The sequence below is a fragment of the Peromyscus eremicus genome, chromosome 3 (assembly GCF_949786415.1).
Source record: "Peromyscus eremicus chromosome 3, PerEre_H2_v1, whole genome shotgun sequence".
In the NCBI taxonomy this organism is placed as follows: Eukaryota; Metazoa; Chordata; class Mammalia; order Rodentia; family Cricetidae; genus Peromyscus; species Peromyscus eremicus.
In genome coordinates this window covers 19358454-19385782 of record NC_081418.1, presented here as the reverse complement: position 1 = coordinate 19385782, position 27329 = coordinate 19358454, and the positions used below count along the sequence as shown (strand labels likewise).

The 27329-nt window shown below is 42.6% G+C and overlaps 1 protein-coding gene across 2 annotated transcripts in view; it reads right to left on the bottom strand.

Moving 5' to 3' along the window:
• The window catches only part of Ppp1r9a (protein phosphatase 1 regulatory subunit 9A), a 268157-nt gene that overhangs the window by 7424 nt on the left and 233404 nt on the right, over positions 1-27329 (bottom strand). Inside the window, exons 11-16 of one of the 2 annotated variants that reach the window (XM_059257348.1) lie at positions 24359-24516; positions 23602-23899; positions 13993-14080; positions 13815-13898; positions 3534-3732; positions 1504-1623 (exon numbers count right to left, since the gene is read on the bottom strand). In XM_059257348.1, the coding sequence (XP_059113331.1) occupies positions 1504-1623; positions 3534-3732; positions 13815-13898; positions 13993-14080; positions 23602-23899; positions 24359-24516 (947 nt within the window). The remainder of the gene's footprint in view (positions 1-1503; positions 1624-3533; positions 3733-13814; positions 13899-13992; positions 14081-23601; positions 23900-24358; positions 24517-27329) is intronic. The other variant, XM_059257349.1, reaches the window with a different exon arrangement.

Below are 27329 nucleotides of genomic sequence, written 5' to 3'. Positions count from 1 at the left end.
ACATCACTTTAAATTTATCCTTTTAGAAGACACTAAAGTTACATTAAGAATGCATTAAAAATATTGTCTCCTTCACTTTATAGAAAAAGGTCTTAAAGCCCCCAAGCCTTTGGAAACTTACAGTCATTACTTCATCTGAGCAGGCAGCAAACCTGTGAGAAAGGTAGAGCACTAACCTCCACACTCACTTTTAAGACATGAGGAAACAGGCTCAGAAAGTTAACATTACATGATCCCTCTTAGACAACACATTAGTGAGCGGCAGAGCTTAACAAGAGACTGACTGCAAACTCCAGGTTCTGTCCACTCTAGACTATGCCCTTTATTTGTGCAAAGAGGCAGGAGAGCTCCTAGAACCACTAAGCTGAGAGAAGATGAAGTCGTGATAGGGCTCAGAGGAAAGACAGAAGTTACCCTGGTGAGCTATTGAAGAACGGGAGGAGAAAGGAGGTTGTACGCTGAGGGGAAGGCAGAGGATACGGAGAAGAGTGGACCATGTCAGGTAATGGCTATGGGAGATAAATGAGGGACTCTGGAGGTGGGACTTAGAGCCTCTGGATCCAGGAACACCTCTCAAGTAAGATGTAAACAAGTGCAATCTCCCCCCCCCCCCCCCGCCCCACAGAGACAGTGTCCTGTAGTGTTGGGTTCCTAAGTCATTTGTAAGGAGAAAAAAGCAGGTTCAAATCAGACAAGGCACCACACACAACCCACAGACAGCTCACCTCATCATCTATCATATCCAGGCTCTGGGTGAGTAGCAACAAAAGAATGAGAAGAAAAGTGTTACATAAATGGGACACACAACATCCACAGTGCACTCTATTACATCAAAGTCAAGCCCAGCTAGAAAACCATGACCAGAAAAGCTTAAAAGGAAGAAACGGAGTTTGGGTGCACAAAACTCATGTTAGAAAGAAATAAGAACCAGAGCAAACATAAAATGTTACATTATTTCCTGCCCCCCCCCCCCCCCCCCCCAGTTTTTAGAACTAGTCAATCCCAACATAGATTTCTGCTTCTCTCCTGCATACATACTTTCTGGTAATTCTTAGCAATGCTAATTCTCACTCTAGCATCTGGATAAATGAGTCTTACTCTATTTTCTTTCCAGAACTCTGCCTATTGGTTGCAATGATTCAACTGGGGGCATATCACGGTCAGAGGACTGTCAAAAGCCTGGGGAAAGGGGTGGATAATAAACAGCTTCCAAGTGATCTAAACTGTTATCTAGTCTTGTTCTCCAGCGCCTTGCCTCCATATCATGTGTGTGTATATATATATATATATATACATGGATGCCTGGGAAGCTTCAAGGGCTCAGAAACTATACTTTTCTTTAATGTTGAAGAGGGCTGGAATCATAAGGACCTTGTGTTAAACATGAAACCTCAGTGCTGATGACTTCTATGCTAAATCTACCCTCAAGTATCTTCCTATAGTGGGACATGGAGGAACTGTGTGACATAAAAACCCAGTTCTGCCATGGTGCCACTCCAGTACCTCATCCGAGGACAGTGCCAGGGACTGGGAGAGCCCTGGTGTTTTGGGTTCTGCTCCTAAGCCGCTTAGGTCTGCTGAGCTGGTACTGCTTGGACTGAAGTCGTCATTGAAGGTGAAATTCTGTAAAAACAAATAAAACCATGTTACACAAATACACAAAGGGAACTAGAGGCAGCCATGCTTCCAAGTCCTCAACTGCTCCATTTCAATCAATTTTCTTTAGAAGAGTTTGGTTTGGTGATGATGGCCTTCAACTGGGCAGCAGTAGAGGATGTGACACCTTTTGAGACTGATTGGTAATCCTGGGCATTTTCTCCATCTGATACAAGGATAGGTGTTGCAGAGAAATGATTTTTCAGTTTCTCTCCAAGGGCACAGAATTCATTATCCTCTGTAACTGATCAGAGGAGTGATATTAATAAGCCCATCTGCTTTGACCCTAATTGTGATGAGCAACAGAATAAGTAGGAACACAAGATGCCGTGGAGAGGCTGAGTTATCAGAACAGATGGCAATTCATATCAGCAAGGTAGCTGGAGTGCCCCTGGGAAAGATGGCGTGTGGCTGGCTGTGATAAATACTGTGAGAAGTGACAGGTCCCCTCCTGGATGTACCCTTCAGAGTGATGAGTTCTGGAGGAGGGCATAGTCTGACAACACAACACTGGTTACATGTTGGAATATAAGCCAGAGACTGGAGTATCGAACAGACCCACAGTCTGCATCACCTCCTGGGGTTAGGGAGGGGGAGTGCGGGGAAATCAATTCCCCAGAACTCCTTTAACACACTTAGTAGATGTTAAAACAACTTGACAATGGCCTCACTTGTGAAAACATCGTATATTGAACTCTCTTTAGTGTGAGATAATTTTAGAATCACTCAAGTGAAACTTTAGTCCCAGAACAAGGCCCAAAAGGTTGATTATGACCAAAACTTTTTCACTACTTGTTGAATGGCTAGATTCCCAGGAACTCTAAGCAACTGCCCAACACTGTTTTCTTTCATATGGCACTTCTCTAGGAACTGGACTGTTATTTCTACTAGGTTCCTTTGCGTTGGGTTTAGTTGGTTATTGAGAATAAATACCATGCCGGAGACCAGAGAGTTTAGTACCAAAGCAACTCTAAGATTCAATAAATCTTCAAAAAAGGAGGGAGGCTGGTAGAACACTCAAGCCGCAAGGTATTATACCCAAAACATCACCCTTGGTATTTTCACTGGAGATGCAATCCTCCAGCCCCTCAGGCAAAACCTTTTGAGCTGCTGACCTCAAGGAAAGAAACGTTTAAGTAAGATTAACCACACATTTCTGTTTGGGATAGAAGAGTGAACACAGAGAAAAGGAGACCAAATAACTCGGAGGTTAGCCACCATGTGTTTCAGTAAAGTGTTAGAGAAGGTTTGCAGTGTCATGCTGGAAATATCCGTCATGCATTCTGAAATGCATCACAGCCATGAAGATCATTCCTAATTCTGCTAACGGTAAAGAACTCTGGTGACAGAATTAGAACAAGTGCTCCGCACGTTCTACCAAAAGTAGATTTGATACAAAAAGTAAGTAAGGTGCTACATGCCAAAGGTTTCTGTTTGTTTCATTTAAATGTATTGAAGACAGTCAGGCCCAAATTTATCTATTTTCCAGTAAACCTTGATGAGCACAGCAAAAGAGTTTCATAATGCAATTTAAAGAAGAATACTTAGTAAATATCTGTAAACCCAAACTGTTTCAGCATCTGAATGCCTCTTTCCCAGCATGGCTTAACTGTGAACCTGAGATTTAATAGCGGAAAGTGAAATGACAGACAAATCGAAGAGAAATGCACACGCTAGAACAGAACAGTATTAAAGAGGGTGCCAGTTAGGTGAGGCGTTTTTGCCCCACAAAGGAAACACCATGCATGCCTAAGGCAGTGTTAGCACATTGCTCCTGAGATCCAGGGTGTACACACAGGTGAGAAGGCCTTCCAAAATTCAAGAGGAGATAGGATTGGGGGCTTTCCTGTCAGCTTTTTTAGTCCACTGGTGTCTACCTTGGACCCTGTTTTATCTGAAATTAATGTCTCAGGAGAAGGCTGAAGGGGACTTGGAACTGAAGGCAGGTTCCCAAAGGAATAGGATCCTTTCCGGCTTTCGTTAAACCATGAGAAAGGCATGCAAGGAGAGCGGGTGGAGGCCTGAGCCGCAGGGGAAGGCTTGGCTTTCCAGTTCTCCAACTTGCTTCTGAAGATCCTGTGGTGTGAAAAGAATGGGCATGTTAGACAAAGAAATGGCAAAAGACATATTGAACCCAATCCCAAAGAGACTCTCTACATAGGTAAAACTCTGAGTACCTGTTCTATTTAGGATAGTAAAAATGTAATACTCTGGGCAATAGCATTAGCCTTAATACTTACCTTCTTTGCATTTAAATGGAATCTATGATAACAAATTGTTTTGAATGGCTATTTCCTTGGCAAAATTGCACTAAATGTGCCTTCCTAAGTACACATGGATGAGTTCAAATGAGAGCGGCGCAGCCTTTCCGAGACTGCTCTTAGTCTCTGACATCTCCGATGTCTTGGACAGCCATCAAATGAGTCACACTAGCTCAGAACCAGCGCTCCTCCTGCCGACATCTGGATTCGTGCTTCCATCACTTATGACTGAAAGGTTCAGTGATTTGGAAATTTTAGAGCACGTGTTATGCTAAGCAGAACATGCAGCTTACTGGTTTTTCGTCAGAAGCTCGGTGTCTTTTCACAGGAGGAGTATAGGGCCACTTGGAAGCTGAGTGTGTGGCTTTCCCTGTCCCTCTGTCCCAAACTGTCCCAAGTAAATATGCTGATGTATCTCACATGTGACTGCTATGAATTAAATAGATTAACTTTTGTTAAAGAGCCAGGGAAGCCATTAAAGTATAAACGTTCAGGTCTAGAAATATTTAAAGATTCAAAGGCAGCTGAGAAACAGTTTTTCTTTTTTAAACTTAATGTAGGTACTTTCATATTTGTGTTTATCTATTGGTGAAGTGAAAATACTTGTGTAGGAGCTGGAAAGAAAATGCTTGTGTACATTTGGAAGAGGTGAACCTCAGTGTCACTGGACCAATGATACTAGATGGAAGCCGTTGCTACTATGACAACAGGAACCCCTTCAATTGAAAATGCCTTGAGACCACAGACTTAGATACTTTCTAACCCTCGTTTATGCTGAATCCCAGTCTCCTTACACCTCATCTCAAGCCCACTTAGAAATATAATTCAAATTGATATAAACACCATAAAATCTTAAAGCTTCTGTCTTTTTTCCAAATAGTACACAAGAACCAAATGCAACAATCCTCATCCTGTAGACTGGAGGCGATATACAGACGGAAAGGTTGTAAGAATAGCTAAGGAGAACAGAAACCTTTGTGAAGTTCTGGTAAAACTGACACAGCAGGATGGGTGAATAAAACTGATGGCCACATACAAGGAACCAGAAGACGTGATCATGTTATAGCATCTTTAAAACGTGTATGGGGGAGTAGAGTGTCTTCAAGGGTAGCAGAAATCAAGGAGAGCTAGGTTGACCTTGAACTTCATCTTAAAGCTTAAACTAAATGGAAAATCTTGTACTCTTAATCTACTTACTTATCACCCCTTAGGAGAGTACAATAACCAAGCCCAGAGCACACTTTCAGGGGCCTTGTGCTCTGGAGGGGGAACTTTTTATTCTTTGCCCATGGACCAAGTAAAGCTGGTACAGCTGTTAGATTCACAACTCAGAAGTAGGAGGAAAGAAGGGAAGCTGACCCGGGATTGGTATTTTTACACAGGTCTCAGTTGACTCTTAAATAGCTCCATCTTTGCTTATTATGATTACAATGAATGCAAATACAATGCAAGTCATTACAGACCAGAGCACATCAGTGATCATGTGTGAAAAATCGCTTCCTGGCTCTACACTTCAGTTTCCCTTTATAGGTTCTGATGCTTTAGTCCTAGAAGTTACCACACCCTCAGTTTACACTGAGGTGAAGGATTCTGGAAATGTAAGTCTGGATGGCAATAAAGCAAACAGACAGTGTCCTCATCACCCCTCTCTGAGAAGGGAGGAAATCTTATCTCCACAAGGCAAACAATCCCAGTTAGAATGTAAATACATACTAATAAATCCTTCTAGGGTAGAGATAAGATTAGAGACTCCAGTTGTAGCGCAGGGATTGACTCTAGGAGCTCCATCATTCTGTCTGTTCCTACTCCCCACTAAGAGGTGACCCTGTGCTGCTCTTTGGGGCTCTCATCATCTATTCACTCAACTTCTAGGGCTTGTCTTTAGCTAAGTCCCTACATTCCAGTAAAAATGCCCATAATAGTCTGTTCAGAAACACAGGGACATCTTCTCCGCAGTCCCACGCCTTAGAGACTGGGCACATCTAAGGAAAAGATGGTCCCGAAGGTCATACTCTCTTTTGGCTGGACAATGCTGAGTCAAAGGAACTGAGTGTGGTAGTTCTTAACTAGATAGCCACTGTCAGGAAGTTGACGAGAAAGCTTTGTAACTAAGGACACCATGACAACCTCATCCTGCTCCAAAATCTTTGTAATAATGGTTCTAGACCACTACCATGACCTTAAGGAGAATAAAGGGCAGAGAGTCAAAATGCTGCTATTCACTGGCTTCCTTTGAAAGGCACTTTAGGGAATCCAAACTAGGGCAAGCAACAGTTGAAAAAAATCTGAAGATCCCAGGAAAATATTAAGACTAATAAAGAGTATGAACATGTACATACAGCACTGAGGATGGGTCTACAAGTCATGCTGTTCTTATAGAGGTGAACAAGGTCATGGAACCCAGCCTCTGACAGAGGCTCTCTTTCTGCAGCCTTAGATACAAAGACAATGGAAAGTTGAGGAAGAGCTGGGAGGAAGCAATGGTAGCCCACTTCCAGGGTAACAACCATCATGCCACAGCAGCAATCTGGTAGATTCTGGAGTTTTGTTTTGTTTTGTTTTGTTTTTAGCTCTCCATGAGTCTGGCGGTGCCCTGCTGTGTCTCTCTTCTAGCTCCATTATTTATTACTTATAGCTTTAAAAATCCATGACTGTGTAACTAACCCCTGTGTGCAACCTTTCTTCTCAAAGAAAGGAACTCGCTTCCACTTGCTTGGACCTAGAGTAATAGAATATTCATTAAGATATCCAGTACTCTATTATTTTAAAATTATAGATGCAACTGCCTACCAGGCTTGTTCCCTAAAACCAACACCAATTTCTTCCTGGATAAACTGAACTCTTGAGCCTTCGAAGGAGCAGAAAGGGTTTGGTAGCTGGAGTTCGGTTTTGACTGCCTCTTACTGTCTGTTTCACTTTGTGGAGAAAATGTCTGGAACAATATAATATCCTTCCTTCCCTCCCTTCTTTCTGCCCTTCTTCCTTCCCTCCCTCCTTCCCTTTCTTTCCTCTCCCCCCTCTTCCCCTCTCTTCTAAATCAAGATTAGTAGAATGGATTTTTAATGGATCTGAATATGACTTTCAGAGGGTCAGAGGAGCCTTCACCTGTGGTAGCTTATACACCAAAGGCTTATCATTAAGAAATATATATCAGAGAATCACAAGTCCCTGCCATAGTACATCCTTACGTGCTTTATTGATAGGGACTAGAAGAAACAATTGTCATCAAATTTAATTTCCATAAGTCAAAGATGTCATTGGATTAACCTTTCCTAGTAGTCAAATGGTTTATGGTTAATACCTTTCTAGTGTAATTAACTTGTTTACATATATTCTGGAACCCATTTATCCTGGGGATAGCACCCTAAAAATCAGCTTTTCCAGTTAAATATCCATAGTGATATTTTTTGTTTTAATTCTGCAAATACGGTATATGAAGTATTCAGAATCTAGTAAGATATCATCAAAATACCATTTGCAGTTCATAAACTGCTGGGCAGAAAGAGTATTAAGAAGCACAGAATTATGTAGATTGTAAGAGCTGTAACAAGAGGAATGTGTGCAGACTCCTGCTTATTTAAGTCAGATGACATAATTTTGAAAGGATCTAAGAACTCACTGAAGAAACTGAGGTTGTGAGGCCAGATCCACCCACAGGGAACTTAGAGGTCCTGGTGGGGAGCATCAGAAACACGTGTCCATCTGGCACTCAGGCTCAGTCACCCTGGACATCTGCTCCCAGATCCAGAGCTCTGGTCGGAATTTCTGATCAGCAGCCAAGAGTCCATCTTAGAATCACAGTAGATGGTTCAGCCCTAGCTCCCAGGAGATGATCCAACTATTCCCTTTCCTCTACAGGCTTTAAGCTGAAATTGCAAAAGGATCACGTAGATCCAATGCTCTCAAAACAGATGTTAATTTCAGGACAATAAATCTGCTGCTATTCTAAATCTGAGCAAAATGTGCCTTCTGGTTCTGTTACAATTTTATTTTCATTAATTGTGGTGATTGGGTTTAAACCCAGAACCTTAGGTATGTTAATCATACACTCTGCATTTGAGATACACTCTTGAAAATTTAAATTCACTTTAGTGACCTAAACCTCTTTTTTCTCCCCGCCTCCCCTCCGTCCCTCCTTCCTTCCTGTGATGTAGTGTGTGTGTGTGGAGGGGCAAAGGTGGACAATATCAGATGTCTTTCTCTGCCACTGTCACGTTCTCTCTTTTGAAACAGGGTCTCCCACTGAATGTGGGGCTCACCTTTGCGTAGGCTGGGTAGCTAGGGAGCTCGAGATCCACATGGCTCTGTTCCTTCAGTGCTTGGGTTTTAGACCTGACTGCCAAGCCTGGCTTTCACATGGGGGTCAGGGACCTAAACTCGGGTTCTCAGGCGTGTGTGGCAGGTAATTTACTGCCCGAGCCATCTCTCCAGCCCACAAAAGCTCATTTTACATTTGTGTTTTTATATGTAAGTCAACCAAACTGACAAGAGCAATGATGCTTAAAGTCCTCCTTACAGTTACAAATTTAATCTAGGAAGTTTAAATCAAAGTTTTTCTTAGTTCTGAAGCAGAGTATCAGGAACTCCCAGCTGGACTTGAAATTGCTACGTAGCATAGGGAATGATTTAGAATTTATGATCCTCCTGCCTCCATCTCCCAAGCACTGAGCGTACAGGTATGGGGCACTGAACCCACTTTAGGAACTGGGGTGAAACTTAGGATCCCATGCATACCAGAAAAACACTCTAATGACTGAGCTATATCCCCAGCCCAAGACTTCTTTTTTTTTAAAAAAAAAAAAAAAAAAAAAAAAAAAAAAAAAAACTTCATTCAAAAGTGTTTCCTTGTTAAGAATGTACTTTTTTCTTTGAGTTTCAGATTCTGAAGCTGACATGTAGAGCCATTGGAGGGCCCCTTGGAGGCTGTCAGTTGGCTCTACCAGAGCCATGCTGTGACTTAGAGGCAGCATAAAGGTGAGTACTCTTAACAGGGGAGGTCTGGCAGAAAGAGAGAGGCGAAATCATTCTCCCTCCAAGCCCAATTGGGACACGTGACAGCAATCTGTCAGCTTCCTTTGAGATAAATGGCATGATCAGTGGTCGTAATAACCTGCTAGATAGGAAATTAAAGAATTAAAAGAAGGCAGATTTCAATCACAATAATGGGAAACCTCCAAGCTGCTTCTAATTCATCTTCAAGCACTGGCTTTCCATTGCTAGATTAAAAACAGAACAGCAGGGGTCAAGTGCGTAAGGGATGAAGAAGCACAAGCTTCTTGGAACCAAGGCAATGTTAAAGATGGACCAAGGGCAGGGGCTTCCAACTGACCATGAAGTGGACGGAGATACCAATGACAGAGAACACAATTACCAACCCCTTTCTGGACTGCAGCTAAGGAAGCCAGCACGTACACTGATTGCATTCCCCACTCTCAGGCCCACTCTGAGGGCTAGCCACAGCACCTCCTAGCTGAAGACAGTTGAGCCACATGCACAGTGTAATGGCTAAGTACTTCCTCCTCGGCTGCTCTGAAAGGACGACGTGCAGCTTCTATGCAGAGGGCCACATCACCCTTTGGGAAGGGTGCACCCTTACAAGGAACAAAGGCTAGGGGTTCTTTTTTCCCCCCATGTTTTCCATGTCACATCTTCCTGTTCTTTCCTCTTTCCAGCTCTTCTCCCAGCTGCTGCCGAGACCTCTAGCTTGCCTGTCCCCCTTTTTTTCCTCCAACTCCAAGAAGACTGACACTGAGCTAACCTCCATGTTTGTTCTTAAATAACTTTATCAACTAGCCCAAGTCCTGCAAAGAGGACTCTACACCTCCCAGTGGCACTCTCTCTGGGCGCAGCCCAAAAACAAATGAAGTGTTTTCCTAAATCCACTCATGCATTCACCTCAATCCCCATTCTGCTAATGGTGTGTAGCCATTCAGCTCAAATGGCCGTCAAGGAGGCCTCTGCCTTACCCAGCAGCAGGGCAAAGCCAGGCACCTGTCATAGGATCAAATCTCAAACTCCCTGGCATGCCATAATCTATCCAAAGGTTTTGAGAGAAATATCATCTATGAAGGATTGCCTGCACTACAATCTACCTCTTGCCTTCCAAGATATCATGAAAGTCATCCTTGGATGGACAAGTCTGCCAGCATAGCACACACAGGGAATGCTTTGTTTCCTTCCAAACAAACTTTCTCTAAATATTAGAAATGATGACGATCGCAATGTGTACTTGTTAGAGAATTAACATGGACTGAAATATCACCCCTCATAGACTTTCCAAAAGTCTGTAGACGGTTACATGAGGAATATGTACGAGTCCATTTTTTTCAGACAAAAACTGAGGCACATATAGGTTAAATAACTTGCCTAAAATAAGTAGCATAGCTGAGTTTTGAACTTAGGTTTTGAACTCTGACTTATGCCCTTGGTTTTCACTGAGAAGCTAACATGATAATTACTATGAAGCTGTTGCTGAAGATGATGCAGTTTAGGTACTAACTATACTTTTTTGCTTTATCTTACTTTTCTCCATGTAGTTTACTTCTAAAATAAATTATGTTACAAAACACATACTTCTGAATGTAAACAAAGTATTTTGAGAGTCAGAGTAGAATATATATTAATAAAGAATGGACATATTAATTACAGGCCAACATAATAATGATTTAGAATCGAAGAAACATTCATTTTTCATAGAACCATACAGACCAGCACCATATAATAGACTCATAGTGTGGGTTACATGTATAAACTGAAATTTTTTAGTAACCACATGAAAAGATATAGTTAAACTAACTTTAATAGTAAATATATCTACAACTCCAAATCTAAAGTGTTTTAAAATATAATTGATAACAAAGACTAAGATGTGTATCTTTCCTTTTTCACACTAAGTTTCTGAAGGAGGTTGCCTTTTCCATTATGGCACACCTCGCCGTAGAGCAGCTCAGTAACCCCAGCTGACAGCGGCAGCCATAGTAGACGGAGCAGAGAGACAGAAAGCAAGTTAATGCCATGCACTTACATTTGGTCGGAAGTCAAGGTGACAGACACACTTAAGGCAAAGTCAGTACCACTACCTCGGACTGCCTCTCAGGCTTCTTTTCACTGTCCATTCTTGGAAGGTAAATGCACGTTCATTTCCAAAGAAGAGAGCCATCTCCCTTCCCTGTCGCTTCCCCAACATCATCTACATTTATCTGACACACACACACACACACACACACACACACACACACACACACACACACACACGGTTGTCCATTCAATCTAAACTGGGACTTCTCAACGGTGCTGTAAGCAGGTACTTCACTGACCACTAACCAGTGTTCACCACTCTATGGTTCAGGATGGGCTATGGCTGATCCTACAGCTCAGGTGTGTACCTCTAAGGGTTAACAAGCTCTGCCTACCTGATGCTGCTTCTGCTTGCTCTCTCCTAGGGTGCTTGTGCAAATCATAATGTCTATTGTGCACACTAAATCATATTTCTTCCCTGGGATTATTTATTATGATCATTATCCTCATCTATTTTCTCTGCATGTCTCCCGCTGCTCATGTATCTGAGTTATTATGTCCTCACAAGAAACGCAGCAGAGTAAACTGTGTGGGGAAGAAAACAACAACCAAGACTAACTTTACTGAAAGTCTTACTCTTTAAAGTCTAACAGTACAGGTTGGAACTGACTGATGACCTCAACAGATTCTAACAACCTAATGGGAACTCGACAAAAAGCCTAAGAGATAAGATTATTAGCTCTCTCTGATGTTCTTCTGCTGCTTTTTCTGAGAAAGCTGCAGGGGTCGAGTCCATTCCCCACACTTCCCTGTGAGTGCTCTGGGATACTCTCTGCAGCCGCTGATGTGACCCCTAGCTGCAGGGCCCTATGAGACCAGCTGCCTGAAGCTCCTACAGGATGGTGATTCTGTTCTCTTGAGAACGCCTTCTTTAAGGCTCTGGGTCCATCATCAACCCACATAGGAGAAGAGAAGCCGATCTGGTTAGTGTTATCAATTACTCTGGTAGCTCACAATTTGTTTTTTGTGAAACAGAAAAGTTTTCTCTTGTTTTTCTGTTTCAATTATATAAGCTCTTTTTACCCCACCAAAATTCTACTAATAATTACTGATGACTATAACATGACAATTGTAGTTGAAAACTATTTTGTGGTGTTGGGACATGTAGAGTTATTTCTGTCCAGGTTAGCAGTGGGAATCAAGAATGAATGTTTTACAAAGACAGAGAAGAGACAGCTGAGCTCACAGCCCAGGTGTGGCTCCAAAATTGTCCTAACTGTGGTAACCAGCGTACTGGTGACACCACCTCCAACTCACTGTGATTCTCCTACAGTACCATCAGCACCCACCAACACCACCAAGGCAAGCTTGAGAGACACCTGGAACTCAGTTAAACACTCTCCCTGCTGTGGGCTTCTATGCTCAAGCGTCTCTTGGGTTAAGCCTCAAAGTCAAGAGGACAGGACAGCTGACTGCTGAAAGGTCAAAGGGGGGAGTGTCATCTCCCAGGTGGGGCTGCCCTCTACTGTGCCTTTGCTCAGCTCCTGCTCTCCTGGAAGTGGCTTCATTATTTTTCTCCCGAGTGTGGTTAACAGTGCTTAGTTTTAAGGTACAAAACAGTTGTATACTTCTTTAAAAACATACAGAGTTAAATTGCATAAGTTGCTTGTAGTCTCACATGTATTTAATTTTCTTGAGCGTCTCAGACCATATGGAGGGCATTCGCTCCTTTATCCAGTGTAGAGCATAAGTGAAAACCAGACTAGCAAACACTAATTAAATCTGAAATTCTCTCTCCTCGCTCCCGAGACAATGAAACAGCAGCACACAACCCATGAAGAGGGCAAGTGATCCCCAAGTGATTTTACAGCTTTGTAGAGTTGGTGTTTCTTTCCTGCTCTACGACATCAAGAGAAACACTGAGAGCTAACATCATCCCTCAGCTTTGTAAAGAACTGTAGTTACTATTAGATGTGTTGGCAAGCAGAGTTGGCATACTGTGCTAAAGAGGCACCTAGAGAGGAGGCACAAGCCCCATCTTGGTCCTCACCGACTTATGTACAACCTGAGGAAAAAGGACCAAATTTAATGAAGGTGGAAGTCTTCAGCAAGAGAGGATGGTATCACTATCTGTTTTCCCAATCATATTAAAAGGATTCAATGAAGTCGGTAAATGTAAAGCCATTTTGTATGCAGTAAGCAATAACAACAACCGCAAATTGTCATCATTAATATTTTTGAATACCACCTATGTACCAAGTACATTCACAATGCTTCATATGCACTCTTATTTAATGCTCACACTAGTCTTATAAGTTAAGAAGTGTTATCACACTCATCTCATATGAGAAGACAGGCAGAGATGGTTGAACAACTTATCCAGGATTTAAAAGCAGGAACTAGGAGAACTGAGATTGAATCCAAGACATGTGGGCTTTTGGGCTTTATGATTTACTGCCTCCCCACATAAATCCATGGTGCCAAATGAAAAATTAACCTATTAGATGAGGATGTGGGAAGAGGGAAGGCATTAATATTGTGACTAGCCAGGCCAACAGAACAAACCAAAAACCAACAACCAAACAAATCCAATACAAAACTAAACAAACCTGAAATAAGTCTAAAATATCACACAGATGCATTTAAATAAGTATTTAATGAAACTGTTCATGTGACTATAATTTGGCAGTTAGCAACCAAATGGATGTATCCAAAACTATAACTAAAGATAGTCATAAACAAATGGTCCAATTTTTTGGATCACAACTCTGGGCTCATCACTTGGATTTAGAAACACAGATCACTGATCTTGGGTAACAGCAAAAGAGGGGCGGAGTTAGCTAAAGAAGGAAATGGATATTCTTAATTACCCACCCGTACCTGCTACCTGTAGAAAACCTACTGGCTTCCTTTTCTCTTTCTTTCCATTTCTTCCCCTTGTTGGGATTCCTCCGCAAAGGTGCCCTACAATAACAGCACATGGTCAGAAAGAGAAAGTTAACATCCCCCTTTTAATCTTCCCTTATGGAGAACTACTTTCCCAGAAGGAGGTGCTTACCCCAGATCCACAAACTTCTGCTTAATTTTTCCTCCTTGCAACACGAATGAACTGGATGTTCTTAGTGATTTAGGACAAATGACATGGTCTAGGACATGGACACATAGGGAAAAGATCAGTTAGCATTATATTTTAAGCCATGAACCAAAAGTCAGTGTATCTCTGAATCTAAGGGTTTTGCCTGAATTATTCAATGTATAAGAACACAAAGGCTGTCCTGTCTACAGGACACAGAAACTCAGCCATGATGAGCAACATTTAGCAGACCAATAAAGTTCTACTGAATAGACACATGAGAATGAATGAACTGAGCAAGAATAAATACTTTCACTTCAAAGCAACTGGGGTAGTGACTTTTCCTGTTTCTGGCTCACTCAAGGCATTGAAGGCCTGTGTTTCTTCTTCCACGGCTTTCTCGGTTTCAGGTTTCCCTGCCTTCTGAAGGAACCCAGTGGAATCTCAAATCCCAATAGAAAACATCACCGCTTAAAGCCTGAGAGCTTCAGAAAGCAACTAAGAATAAAACTTTCCTTTCTGAGGTCTAGAAAGATGGCTCAGTGGTTAAGAGTACTGACTGCTCTTCCAGAGGACCTGGGTTTAATTCCCAGCTCCCACCTGGCAGCTCACAAGTGTCTATAAGTCCAGATCCAGGGGACCCAACACCCACGGCAAAGCACCAATGCATGCAATTTTTTTTTTTTAATTTCCTTCTGAGCTCTCCCATACTAATGACCCATGGCCAGTTCTAGGATAGGGTAAGGCAGAATGTGCTTCTTAAGCAGAAGCCAAATATATCTTTGAAAGGCTCTTTTTAAGAGCTAGTTGGAACACAACTGTCTGGCCTACCATGACACAGAAGATGCCCAAATCTCCTAAGGGCTTGGAGCTGACTGAACTGCACCCTTATGAATGATGCTGGCACTACTGTACATTGTAGCAGCCATGGTGAACAGGAGAGTAGAGATGATGTTCATCAGAAGAAAGGGTTTGAGAATGGGGTTCAGTGTGAATGTAGGGCCAGGTTCTACCAGTGGCGTGTCCCCACCTTTGACAAGGCAGATGAAACTCTGCAGCAAAGAGGTTGGGTGCCACATCTCAGCACATTCAATCCTTCAGGATGACTGACAGATAGCATTTTAAATTGGATGTGCTTGTGTATGCAAAACTTTCTTCTTAATTGCTAGTATCTGCATCTAGCTCAATTTTTTTTTAATATCTAGGGATTCTTGCATGGAATGTATAGAAAATAGACATCATAAGATAGTGTTCAATTAACCTTAAAGGTTAATTGTTTAAATTTTTGTTTACCTCAGGACAAATTTCTAAACAGACACCAGTACACACAGTTCATGTTCTCCAATGCAGCTCCAAATCTCACAAAAGCACAGCATATGGACAGACACTCTAAGCATGCCTAGCTATGAGCTTCATATTGTTAGTTAATGGTTCTCAGCAGATTACAGGAATTCTTTGAAATGTACTTGATGAAATACAAGAGTCAGATATATGCCTGTGTCAAAAATCCACTTCTTGCTTCAAATGTTTATTATGAATATTTGCATCATTATTCTTTCACTAACGGAGTTAAACAGCCATAGATGTGACTCAAATCCATTAAAAAAAATGGGTACCTTCTAAGGTGATTTTGCTAATGGATACTTTAAAAAAAAAAAAGAGCAGGTTTTCAATTTTCTTAATAGAAGCCAAAAAAACAAATGAGATGAATTCTTCCATATCAATCCTAAAGAACTCTTAAGGGCCAGGACAGTGCAAAGTTAAAAGGAGCCTGCTTAATTATTTTCTGAATTAAGGGCAGCTGGAAGCTGGAAGATGTTTTAATGAGTGGTAAGAGGAACAGCTGAGACAATGTTCATGGAGACTCTCTGTAACCTGTTAGTGTTATAGTTATTTGGACATCTTAGGACTAAATGCCTGATTCTGCCCATCACAGAGCTTGTTGCTAGGCAACCTCACATCATTATCTCACACATTTGCCAAAGCATGTTTCAAGGGACACCGAAACAAAGAGGCAAGATTAAAGAATAGTGCCCTTACCATTTAAATCATTTAAATTAATTGTTAATATATGTCAGAACTTTAGGTCCGAACTGAAGAAAGGCACGGATTATATTTGTGCATATTTATTTATTTGTGTCATGTAAGATGTCCATTAGGTTTTAGAAACTGCCCCATATGACTTTTGTGACCCATCAGAAGCTCAGGCACTCAGACCAAGCATTGTCAACTTTAAACTTCAGCAACTTGGCTCTTATTTCCCAAACAAACACATGCTTTCTTGATCTCTAAATCCCAAAGTCCCTTCTGGGTGACATCTATCAGCTCAGTCAGACACTTGACTGTCCCTTCTTTTACGACGAGATTGTCCAGATCCACTTCCTGACCTGGTTTCTCTCCTGAACTCTGGACTTCCTCTGTTTAAAAAGAAATTAATCATATTTCCCATACAGTGCCTCTGATTACTTAATTGCTGTTAGCGATAAGACGTGTTCTGAAGCCACAGCCTGTGGTTGGCTTTGGCTCAATTTCTTCTCAGCACGATCTAACCGCCACAAGTTTTATGGCTCTTTGCCAACCTGCCCTGTACTGCCCATGCTTCCTCTTCACAAGCATTCTCCTGAGTGTCTCCTTTCTAAGTTCCCTCATAGCCACTGTCCTTTTCTATCTAGTCTCTTCTCAGAATAGTCTGTGGGTCCCTAGTAATAGGGGGAGGTATCTAAGATACTTAAATTATAGAGCCCCACAGATAAAACCTATTAGCTTTACACTCAGTCTCAATATCCTGAAGAAACCAACACTGTCAGCCACTGAGAGAGCCCATTCCTTTGAATTCCTGTGTGTGTCTGCTCACACCAGCACTCTATCTTCCATGCCTTCTTACCTACCCTTTCTTCCTTTGTTGAAGCCCCTGGGTGTTTACTTTAGTTGACCTCTCTGTATGGTTACCAAACAGAGTAGCATGCATGTTCTCCATTCTCAGCATAATGTGATATTTATACGTCAACTCAGAGGCCTAGTGTAGTACGTGAATAAGGAGGGAACTGGGTAAGGACTTTGCAAAGCTGGAAAGTTTCTGAAAGTGCTCTATGTCAGGCAGTGTGTTAAAGGTCAAACAGAAACTTAGAATACTAACTTCTAGAAGTTGAGTAGAAAATTGATAGTGAGTGCTTAATTTGCTCTAGTTAATCTTGACTGGACAATGCCTCACTGCTCTGTAAACTAGAGATTAAAACCTCAGTATAAAGCTGCTTCTGCAGGGCAGAAAGGAAGCATTTTCAAGCCTCTAATGGCCACAGAACCGTTTTACAACCCCTGGAGAGATACTGCCCTGGCGTCTGCTAACCTAACTGGCATGCATTTGGTTACAGGTAAATCACTGAGGCAGCGGTTATGGGATCCCTCTGTCTCCATTTCTACCGATGTCCCTCAAATATGAGGGAAAATGATGGCATGCAAGTGGAGACACAGACACACTTGGAAAGCTTCTCATTCCAGTAGACTGAGCAGAGCTATCCTTAGGGCTGCAATACAACACTGTGCTGCATTAACCGTCTTTATAAGTATCGCGATAAACTGAAAGTGATGACGTATGACTGTTAAAAATCTAGACAAATGGCCACCAGTGACTTAGCCATACCCAGAGCTGAGGAAGCAGTGGTGAGAGAGATGAAGCGTACCCCTCTCCCCATGAGCCAGAGAGTAAATACTTGATGTTGGGAAGATGTTCAGTCTCTCTCTAAATCACCCTGCTCTGCCATGAGAGCTTGAAGGGATGCTTAGGTGACAGAAAAAGCTACACTCTAGTAAGACTTCTCTTCCAAACAGGCGCCCGTTGGCTTTGGCTGGTGAACCCCATCCAGATGACTGTGCTATTTGTCTGGAGAGGCAAACTTAGTAATTTGTCCAGAGATTTCTGAGCACCACTTAAATGCCATACCCCTTCTGAAGAGCCAAGAAGACAAAGAGTAGTATACTAAGTGAGAAAACGTTGGCTCACATTTAACTACTAAGCTAGGCATTCTACACAAAGGGGAGGACTCGGGAGTAACAGGGAAAACCACTGTGGAATGAGCGGCTGGCCCATGGCCAAATTAGGGAGGTAAGATTTATGTCGGGTGCAGTGTTAGCCAAATTTGTACCTGGGAACATCACCAAACCCTTTTTAGTTCCCTCCCTGAAAAGCCAGTGAGATCTAAGAGCCATATACTGAGAGTGTCAGAGGTTAGCCACACCAGAATTTTCAAGTTCAGCTCAGAGTAGTGGATCTGTCTCATACAGTAAGGAAGGTAAGGCATTACAGAGCCTTATTCTCTGGAGTTTTGTTTTAATGAAAGAGAACCCCATTGTGCTAACCTTTGTTGGATCTGCCTTGGCAATATCATCAAAAGGGAGCAAGGGATTTCCTTAGCGTTTGAATGACACTTAGGTCTGTTTATTGGGAATTGGGAGAACCCCGAGGAAGCTTTAGTGAAACAGGCAGGTCATCAGCACACTCATGGCACATCCTGTGTACACAGCCAGTTAATTTGATTCTAATTTTATGCTCACTGAGTAACTCTGTGATTTATGAATCCACCACCTAGGAGAACATGGAATGAATAAAGGCTAGTAGTTATTATGTTAGCTGATCCCCCCAAATAAGCTAGAGCATTACTGTTTTGGTAGAGAATGTTTTCAAAGACTTTAGCCGCATGAACCAGCACTTTGTGCTTGATTAGATGTTCATATATTACTGAAATTGGGGATCCAGAAAACTGACAACCAGGATCCTGATTCCTCAGAGCCCTGTCTGACAGCCAGTGGATGAGATGTCTCTGATGTCCTGCAAAGTATGGAGACAGCAGAATGCCAAGAAAGAAAGTACTTTCTGACATGTTGATTGTGGGGTGGCAAGGGGTCCCAGAGAGGAGAAGTCTGCCACCAAACAAGCTGGGGTAGGCTGGGATGGGGGTACAGTGAGAATGAGCATCAACAGAGAGACACACCGAGGCAGAAGATGAAGAAGAGGGAGTTATGGAAGACTCTAGTAGGCAGCTCCCTAAGGGAAAGGATGCAATTCTGATTGTCGCTGAAGACACATCTGGATACAGGTTAGGAACTCGGCAACTGTGCAATGGACACAGGCCTAAATGTGAGTGACCATGAAGGCAGAGGAAACTCTCACTACCAACGTTTAACAAGGAAAAGAAAGGACTAAGTGACAACACCACTTCTGTCTGTTCAGTTAGTATGCGATGGCTAATTGTGTTATCAACTTGACTACATCTGGAACTGGTCACAGGATTGTGGGGTATTGCTGTGACAGACCTGACCATGTTGTTTTGGGGTGGACTGTGTTTTGGAATGCACTTTGGAACTTTGGGCTAGAAAAGCCACTGAGTGTTGATAGCTCAGAGGGCTGCTCCGTGGGAGCTTGGAAGACAAGGGTTGAGAGCAGGCCACAGCGGGACTCCTCACAGCGTCTGCGTCAGTTCCCACCTCCAGATGCGTGCCCTGTGCCTCTTGCCTCCACTTCGCTGGACAACACCCGGTTAACTGAAAGTATCAGATGAAATTAACCCTTTCCTCCCCATGTTGCTTTTGGTCATGGTGTTTTAGACAGCACTAGGAACCGTGATCAAGACAGTATGTTACACCAGTCATCACACCTGTCCATTTACAAAGCAGGGACTCCAGAATAGTCCAATGAACTGCTCTGTTCAGTCACCCAGAAGTCTGGTCATCTCAGGAGAACTGAAGAAGGGAAAACCTGAGATTGCGGTCTCTGGAGAAGAGACCTGTGTCCTGGTCTTTGGTCCTGGTTAATTCCAAAGGAGACACAGACACAAACAAGACAGCTCTATGGAAACGGAGAGGTTCTCATTCTTTGCTTAAGGGACCATGAGGCATGCTTCAGATCAGCAAATCACTCTTCTGCCAACTTCAAAACAGCCACCAATTAGAAGGAAAAGGCAGCATGAATCCAGACAAGACTGAGCTGCTTTTAAAAGTCCCCGTGAGTTTTCATGGGTCAGAGATCCACTGTCTGATCATCCTGCCTTTGAAGAGCAAGTTGTGGGGCGACGATACAGCTCAACAGTAGGATGCTCGTCTAGCATGTGCAGAGCTCCGAGTTCAATCTCCAGCACTGGGAACAACCGAATAAACAAGCCAAACAACACAGACTCACACAGTGGGACTCACACAGTGGGACTCACACAGTGGGACTCACACAGTGGGACTCACTCACACAGTGGGACTCACACAGTGGGACTCACACAGTGGGACTCACACGGATGGACTCACACGGTGGGAGTCACTCACACAGTGGGACTCACACAGTGGGACTCACACAGTGGGACTCCAAGAACCAGCAGCTCTGGAGAAAGAGCTTCCGTCCTGGCCTTCTCTCCACAGCCATCTGCACGCCCAGGAGACAGTGGAGAGCTAAGCTGCCAGCCTGTCTTTATAAAGGTACTATCACAACCACGCTTTAATTAATGAAAATTCTGAAGCCTTTCATTCTTTTCAACATAAGCCAACTTCACGATCAAGCTGTTCACCAAGCTGACTGCCATGTTTGATTGTTTAGTGGGCCTGACAGAATTCTTTTGCCTCCTCTAGTGTCCTAAGGACTCAGCGTTTGCCTCCTGGACTGTTCCGGAAGAGCTGTACACAGGACTGGTCCTTGAAAGATAACTGAAGCAGCTGACAGACTCAGGCAAGGAGACCCAGGAGACCGCCAATGCTGACCACCAGTCACAAAGCACTGCAGGGTCAGCTGGGTTTCTGTGTTCACAAGGACCTGTGGAAAGCTTGTAATTTATGCTCTGGCAGAGACAAAACGTGTGGAGCTTCGAATGTACAATCATACGCAGTTGTACACGCAGTGCTTGAGTCTGGTGCGTTCCATGGCTAGTGCTAGCCAGCAGATTCTTCCCATCTAGTCTCGGGATCTGGCAATTTTGGCAATTAATTTAAAATGTCATCTCTCTGATCATTAGTGAAGCAGTTCTCCTTTTCACAACTCTTCTCACAAAATCTTCTCTTCAGGGAACCAAGAGTCTATCTCCTCAATCTGCTTTTCGCTTTTTAAAAAGAATCAGTTCTTTGGAGCTCTTTGAATAATAAAAGACCACCCATTAACTTTCGGTGCTTTTTGACAGCTAAAATCCAGAATATTTGTGATACAGACACGCGATATTAGTAAAAGTTAACTGAACAGCCTGTTGCTGACCCAACCCTGCAGTTTATAGGACGAAGATCCCCTTGCCCGCTTCCTATTGCCACTCCTGACCCCTCATTTCGAGGGAGCAGACTTGGCCATTCCCATTTGCAGTGTCAAAACCTTGTCTGCGTGTCTAAATTATCTACCCATGTTGCTCTCTAGGATATAATTAGGTAGCTCTGGTATCTGCTTTGCCTGTGGATGTCTTCTCCTAGAGGATCACAGTCATATTCATGCAGTTCTCTAGTTTTCCTGCTGCACGGGTTCATTCCATGAATCCACTGCAATTCACCTGTCCGTTTTACTGGTTTTGTTATCACACACCAGGGCTTCATGAACACTCTTTTCCTGGTGTGTGTTTATGTGACTGTATGTGTATGCATGTCTCTCTGTGTGTTTATGTGACTGTGTATGCATGTCATGTCTGTGTCTGTTTAAGTGACTGTGTGTGCATGTCTGTGTGTGTTTATGTGACTGTCTGTACATGTCTGTGTGTGTGTTTATGTGACTGTGTGTGCATGTCTGTGTGTGTTTATGTGACTGTGTGTACATGTCTCTGTGTGTGTTTATGTGACAGTGTGTGCATGTCTGTGTGTTTATGTGACTCTGTGTGTACACGTCTGTGTGTGTGTTTACGTGACTGTGTGTATGTATCTGTGTGTGTTTATGTCACTATGTGTGCATGTCTGTGTGTTTATGTGACTGTGTGTGTATGTCTGCGTCTGTATGTGACTGTGTGTGCATGTCTGTGTGTGTTTATGTGACTGTGTGTGCATGTCTGTGTGTGTTTATGTGACTGTGTGTGTTTATGTGACTGTGTGCATGTGGAGGCCAGAAGTCAATGTCATGTGTCTTTCTTCAGTTCCTCTCCGCCTTCTTTTTTGAGACAGTGTGGATCACTGTGCCTGGGGCTCACTGACTTGGCTAGACAGGCTGCCGGTGAGCTCCACCCTGCATTCACTCCACCTCCCCAACCCCAGCTCTGTGATTACAGATTACGCCATCACGCCCAGCTTTTTCCTGGATGCTGTGGACCCAAACTTGAGTCCACATGCTTGTGTGGCAAACATTTCATCAACTGAGCCAGCTCTCCAGTCTCTGCTACAAATACTTTTATATATAATTCTAAAGAGATACAGGGTTTCACTTGGAAGTTACATACATATGGACCTATTGTTATTTAAATGTACATATTCATAGATAGGCACCAATAAAATATTATTTGTAAAACAAGTTTCAGAGTCATGTGATTAGTAAGAGTATGTTTTTGTAAAAATGCAAGTATGTAAACCAAAATAAATATACATCAAAACAATTTCTGTTCTGTATATATGTATAAATTAAATTACTTATACAAAAAATAACATAACCAACACTACATTGTTACTTTGCAGGAACACATCATATGTAAAGGGGAGAACCTCATGCTTTATATTTCTCTCCACTGTTTAATTTATTTAAACACATATTTATTGTTTCTACATACCAAAGTAAATGATTAAAAGACAAGTATGGGAGCCAGAAAGGTGGCTCAGTGTTTAAGAGCACTGGCTGCTCTTTTTTTTTTTTTTTTTTTTTTTTTTTTTGGTTTTTTGAGACAGGGTTTCTCTGCATAGCTTTGTGCCTTTTCCTGGAACTCACTTGGTAGCCCAGGCTGGCCTCGAACTCACAGAGATCCGCCTGGCTCTGCCTCCCGAGTGCTGGGATTAAAGGCGTGCGCCACCACCGCCCGGCTCACTGGCTGCTCTTATAGAGGACCTGGGTTCAATTCCTAGCACCCACATGATGGATGATAACCATCCATAACTCCAGTTCCAGTAATCTGAGATCCTCTCTGACCTTGAGGGCACTGCATGTGCATGGCACACAGACAGACCTGCAGGTAAAACACCCATGCACATAAAGTAAAAAGAACTCTCTACCTGCTCTGCATTTATCTTTACCATTGCTATTCTATCACACTGCAATGCTAATCACTGGAATGATTATTAGAGTGATAACATCACAATCATTACTGTGAAAACGTATTTAAATAAAAGTCAATCAATTGGTAATGGCTGACATCACTCTATCCCACATTTCCTCTCATGTGGCTGTGAGTGTTCATGGACACTCCAGGCTCTAGTGTACACAACCTTTAGACAGTTCCCTTAATAGTCAACTTGGAGAAAGCTAAAGGGATAAAAATACCAACTGACAGGCAAATCTAAAAACAAACAAAACAAAATCCACGGAAGTGGGTGTTCTCTCATCCCCTAAGATAGAAGGAAAGCAGCACGTAAGGCCCTGCGCCCATGAGAAAAATCTAGTTTTACACTGTACAAATTGAGATATTAGTGATGTCAGATGACACAGAGTGGAAAAGCAAAACAAAATCCAAATACCTTTGTCATGTAATATTTTCTTGGTTGCTTGGTGGTGGCAAGGAGAGTCTTCTGTATCGTGATCAGATTTTGAAGGCGAGGAGGGTGAAGTGTCTCCCGAGACAGAGGAGAACGTGTCTCTTTCTGGCATCCGTGACTCTTCTTGAGACTCAGTCTCGTGGCAAGAGGAGAAGGCCCCATGGCTAGCCACAGGGGTGAAAGGTGCAACACCAGAATCTGACTCTGGAGAAGAAGCTCTCCAACCCTCGGGCAGAAGCGATTTGGTAACGTGTGTGTGGTTATAGAGACTGTCTGAAGGCTGTTGGTATAAGAGGTTACAGAGCAAGTTACGCTACCGTCAGTGGTGTGCAGCACTTCCTTTGAGAGGGATCGGCCTTTTCTCAGGGAAAGGAACTTCTGTATGCTGGCTTATGTCTGAGAATGCACAGTTCATAACTACTCACCAACAAATAACGCAGCTAACAAAGCCACCTAAATATGCAGAAATGCTTACTTGAATGTTCATCATTTCCCACTAGGTTAAACCAACGGCTGAATATCAAAGGTACCATCATGAAATATGGTAATATGGATAGTTTTTGGCTACCCTACTGAATGAATAGAGAAAAGAATTAAATGCCAACCATATAGCAAATTGAATACAAATTCAGGAGACAAAGACATAAACTATTCCAGTTCTTCCAAGTAGGGCACTCTGTTAGGGAAATGGCCGTCACGTTCAATACATACACATCGGATAACCAGCAGGAGTGCTCACCTTCCGTTCCAGGCTGTCCTCCCCATCAGTTGAGCTGACACTGTCATAGAGTCGTGTCCTCGTGGGCCTCTGGCGCCTGTTCTTCACGGAGAGTTGGGCCCGAGTTTTCAGTGCTTTCGAATCCAGGCGCTCTGTCTCAGGGACCGCTTCATTCAAGTCTAGGAAGAGTAGTACCAAACAATCTGTGAGAGGAAACACTGGAGACAATTGACAGAGACCACAGCCGCTGAAACCCAATCGCTGGCTATCAGTGACCAGGCGGGCAGGTGACAATTTTTCCAGCTTGTCTAATGCTCCATAGGTGACACCAAAGATCTATCACCTAGAGAGCACAAAACCTTTCTGCAACACAACTGAAAAAGCAGAGGTTTGCATTTGCTAATGGACACACATGTTGGGGTATGATATCTTAGACACTCTATGGATGAAGTCTAGTTGCCAAAGTCAAGGGCGGGTAACAGAAAGAGACCTTGACCACAAAAATTCACTAATAGACCATACAACTTTGGTCTTGATAGTGTCTGAATATCTAACTTGTTCCCCTTTGAACTCGGTTTGAAAATAGCAACAACAACACTAGAACAGAATGTATTTAATGCCAGATAAATAATCTGTTTCCTCAGAAGAAGGCCTGGCTACACAGACAAACAGTTGAACTACCCCAAGTGTGGAACTCCTGGCACTATGAAGAGAGAAGGCGAAGGATTTCATCTTCTAGCGTTAGTTTCCAGGTTACAGTCCAAGTATTTGCTGATGCCCCTGTCTCATTTCTTTCTCTGGATACTTTCTCTTCTCACCACAAACTATAGTAGTTTTCCACAGAAAACTGTTTTCATCTAAAGAGAAGAAGCTGGAGAGAGGCCTCAGTGGTTACAAGCATTTGTTGCTCTCATACAGGTCCCAGGTTCAATTCCCAGCACCCACATGGCACCTCACCATCATCTGTAACTCCAGTTCTAGGAGATCTGATGCCCTCTTTTTACTTCCCCAAACACTAGACACACATGAGACCCAGGCGAAACGTAACGCATAACTTCAAAACAAATAATGTAAACATCAAGTACAAAAGACTCCAGGAGAAAAAGACAACAGAGAAGGAAGGAGGAAGAAACAAAGCAAAACCAACAAACAAAAACAGCAGCAGCAGCCGCTGGGCATGGCAGAACTTGACTGTCACCTCAGCACTTAGGAGGCTAAGGCATGAATTCAAGGTCAACATATGTGAGCCTCTGTTAGAAAACCTCAGACCCAATAAAGGATAGGAAAGAGGTAGAAAGGGACGAAGAATAATAAAGGCTACCAAGAGCACTCCTGTGGTCTTCTCTAACTGGTTCTTAACACTTTCAATCTTGGTAAGTGTATATGGGGAGAGAGAAGTTTAACTATGAACATACCTGTTGAGGTGGTAGTATATGGGTATTAGAGTAAAGTATTAGTAGTATTACAGAAAAAGTACTTATTGGAAGTGGAACTACTCTTGACATAGATATACATGATCATTTACTATAAATAAAATAGTTTGATGATTAATCCCATCTCATCTTTTCAGGATGGCAGTCATTAAATAAAGTCACTCTGAAGGAATTAATTAAGTGACCTGGAATTAAAATGTATTAAAATAAGCAAATAACTCAGTTATAGAAAACTAATATACACTTGTACTAATAGAAAAGAATTTCAATGACAATCATTAGCCTGGGTAATTCCTTTTTATAGCATTATCTTAAAGATGTGCTCTAAACATATCATAAAACACAAACATTAAGGGCCTCAGGTGCTTTCTCTCTTACTTATAAAGCTGAGCACTTGGCATATAGTTCTAACAAATATGATTCAATATACATTTGCCCAGGAGACACATCACTGAATGACAATGTTTACAGAAAGTGTGACTTTTCATTTCCTCTACTTGAGAGAGGGGTGAACACTGGGGGAAGCCAGGCCACTTGGGTGAATAGAAAGAATGATTAGATGTTTTCTAATTAGTAGTCTCTTTCTCTTTTACATGCCAATGGAGGGGAAAAAAGTCGCCTTCATCACTTTAATTTCCTCCCTCCAATAAAATCTATATTTGCAGCTGCCCATTAAGAGTTCATTAGTTGTGATAATTGGGAGAAAGTCAACCTTACAATTTCTGTTTACATATAAAAATGCAGAACACCACACAGACGAAAGCAATAATATAATTAAAAATACCACAGTTCATGCACGTCTTCCATCTTTTCTGTCTCAGAGTTGGATTGCATGCTCTGTAATGCAAAGCACTGTCACACGCTCCACCTCATTTGTTCCTTATTATAGACCCATGAGACAACAAGCAAGCAGGTTGTTTCCTCTCCTGAAGCCCAGAAAATTGGAGTGGCTTGCCCTCCTCCATACAGCGAGCTGATGAACTGCTGTGATCATTGCGGTGCTCTGTCTCCCAGGCTACTAGCTATCCACTCCAATTTAGCTAGTGCTGAAAAGTCAATACTGCAAGATTTTAATACCATGGAGATGGTGTTTGAAAAGTTACAAAATCATGTACGATGGGACTAATCTAGGAAATTCAGCTCTCTAGCATCTACTCTGTGTTTGTTAGAGAATGCAGAAAGGGAAGACTTGAAAACTATGGACAGATTACTTCACAGATGGTCTCATGACTGGTTGGCTTGGCAACAACTTTGGGTAGTAGATGACAAAGGTACCCAAGGAAGATGCACATCCCACTTTTGTAAATATGGTTCCTTTGGCAATAGAATCCTGGCTTTTAAACAGAGCACAGCATCCCACCTACAGGACTGCAGATGCTACTCCATTGCTTATACTGAGCAAATGAAATGAGAGGAATTGAGAAGGACTCATTGGCAGGTCTAAGACTGTGAAGAAAGTAGGGACTACTGGTCCTATTTCTATGAGGAATCCTGCCTAGTGCAGCTGTTAGACAATCCTAATGGCAACATGGAACATCTGCCTCAGCATCCGCTCATCA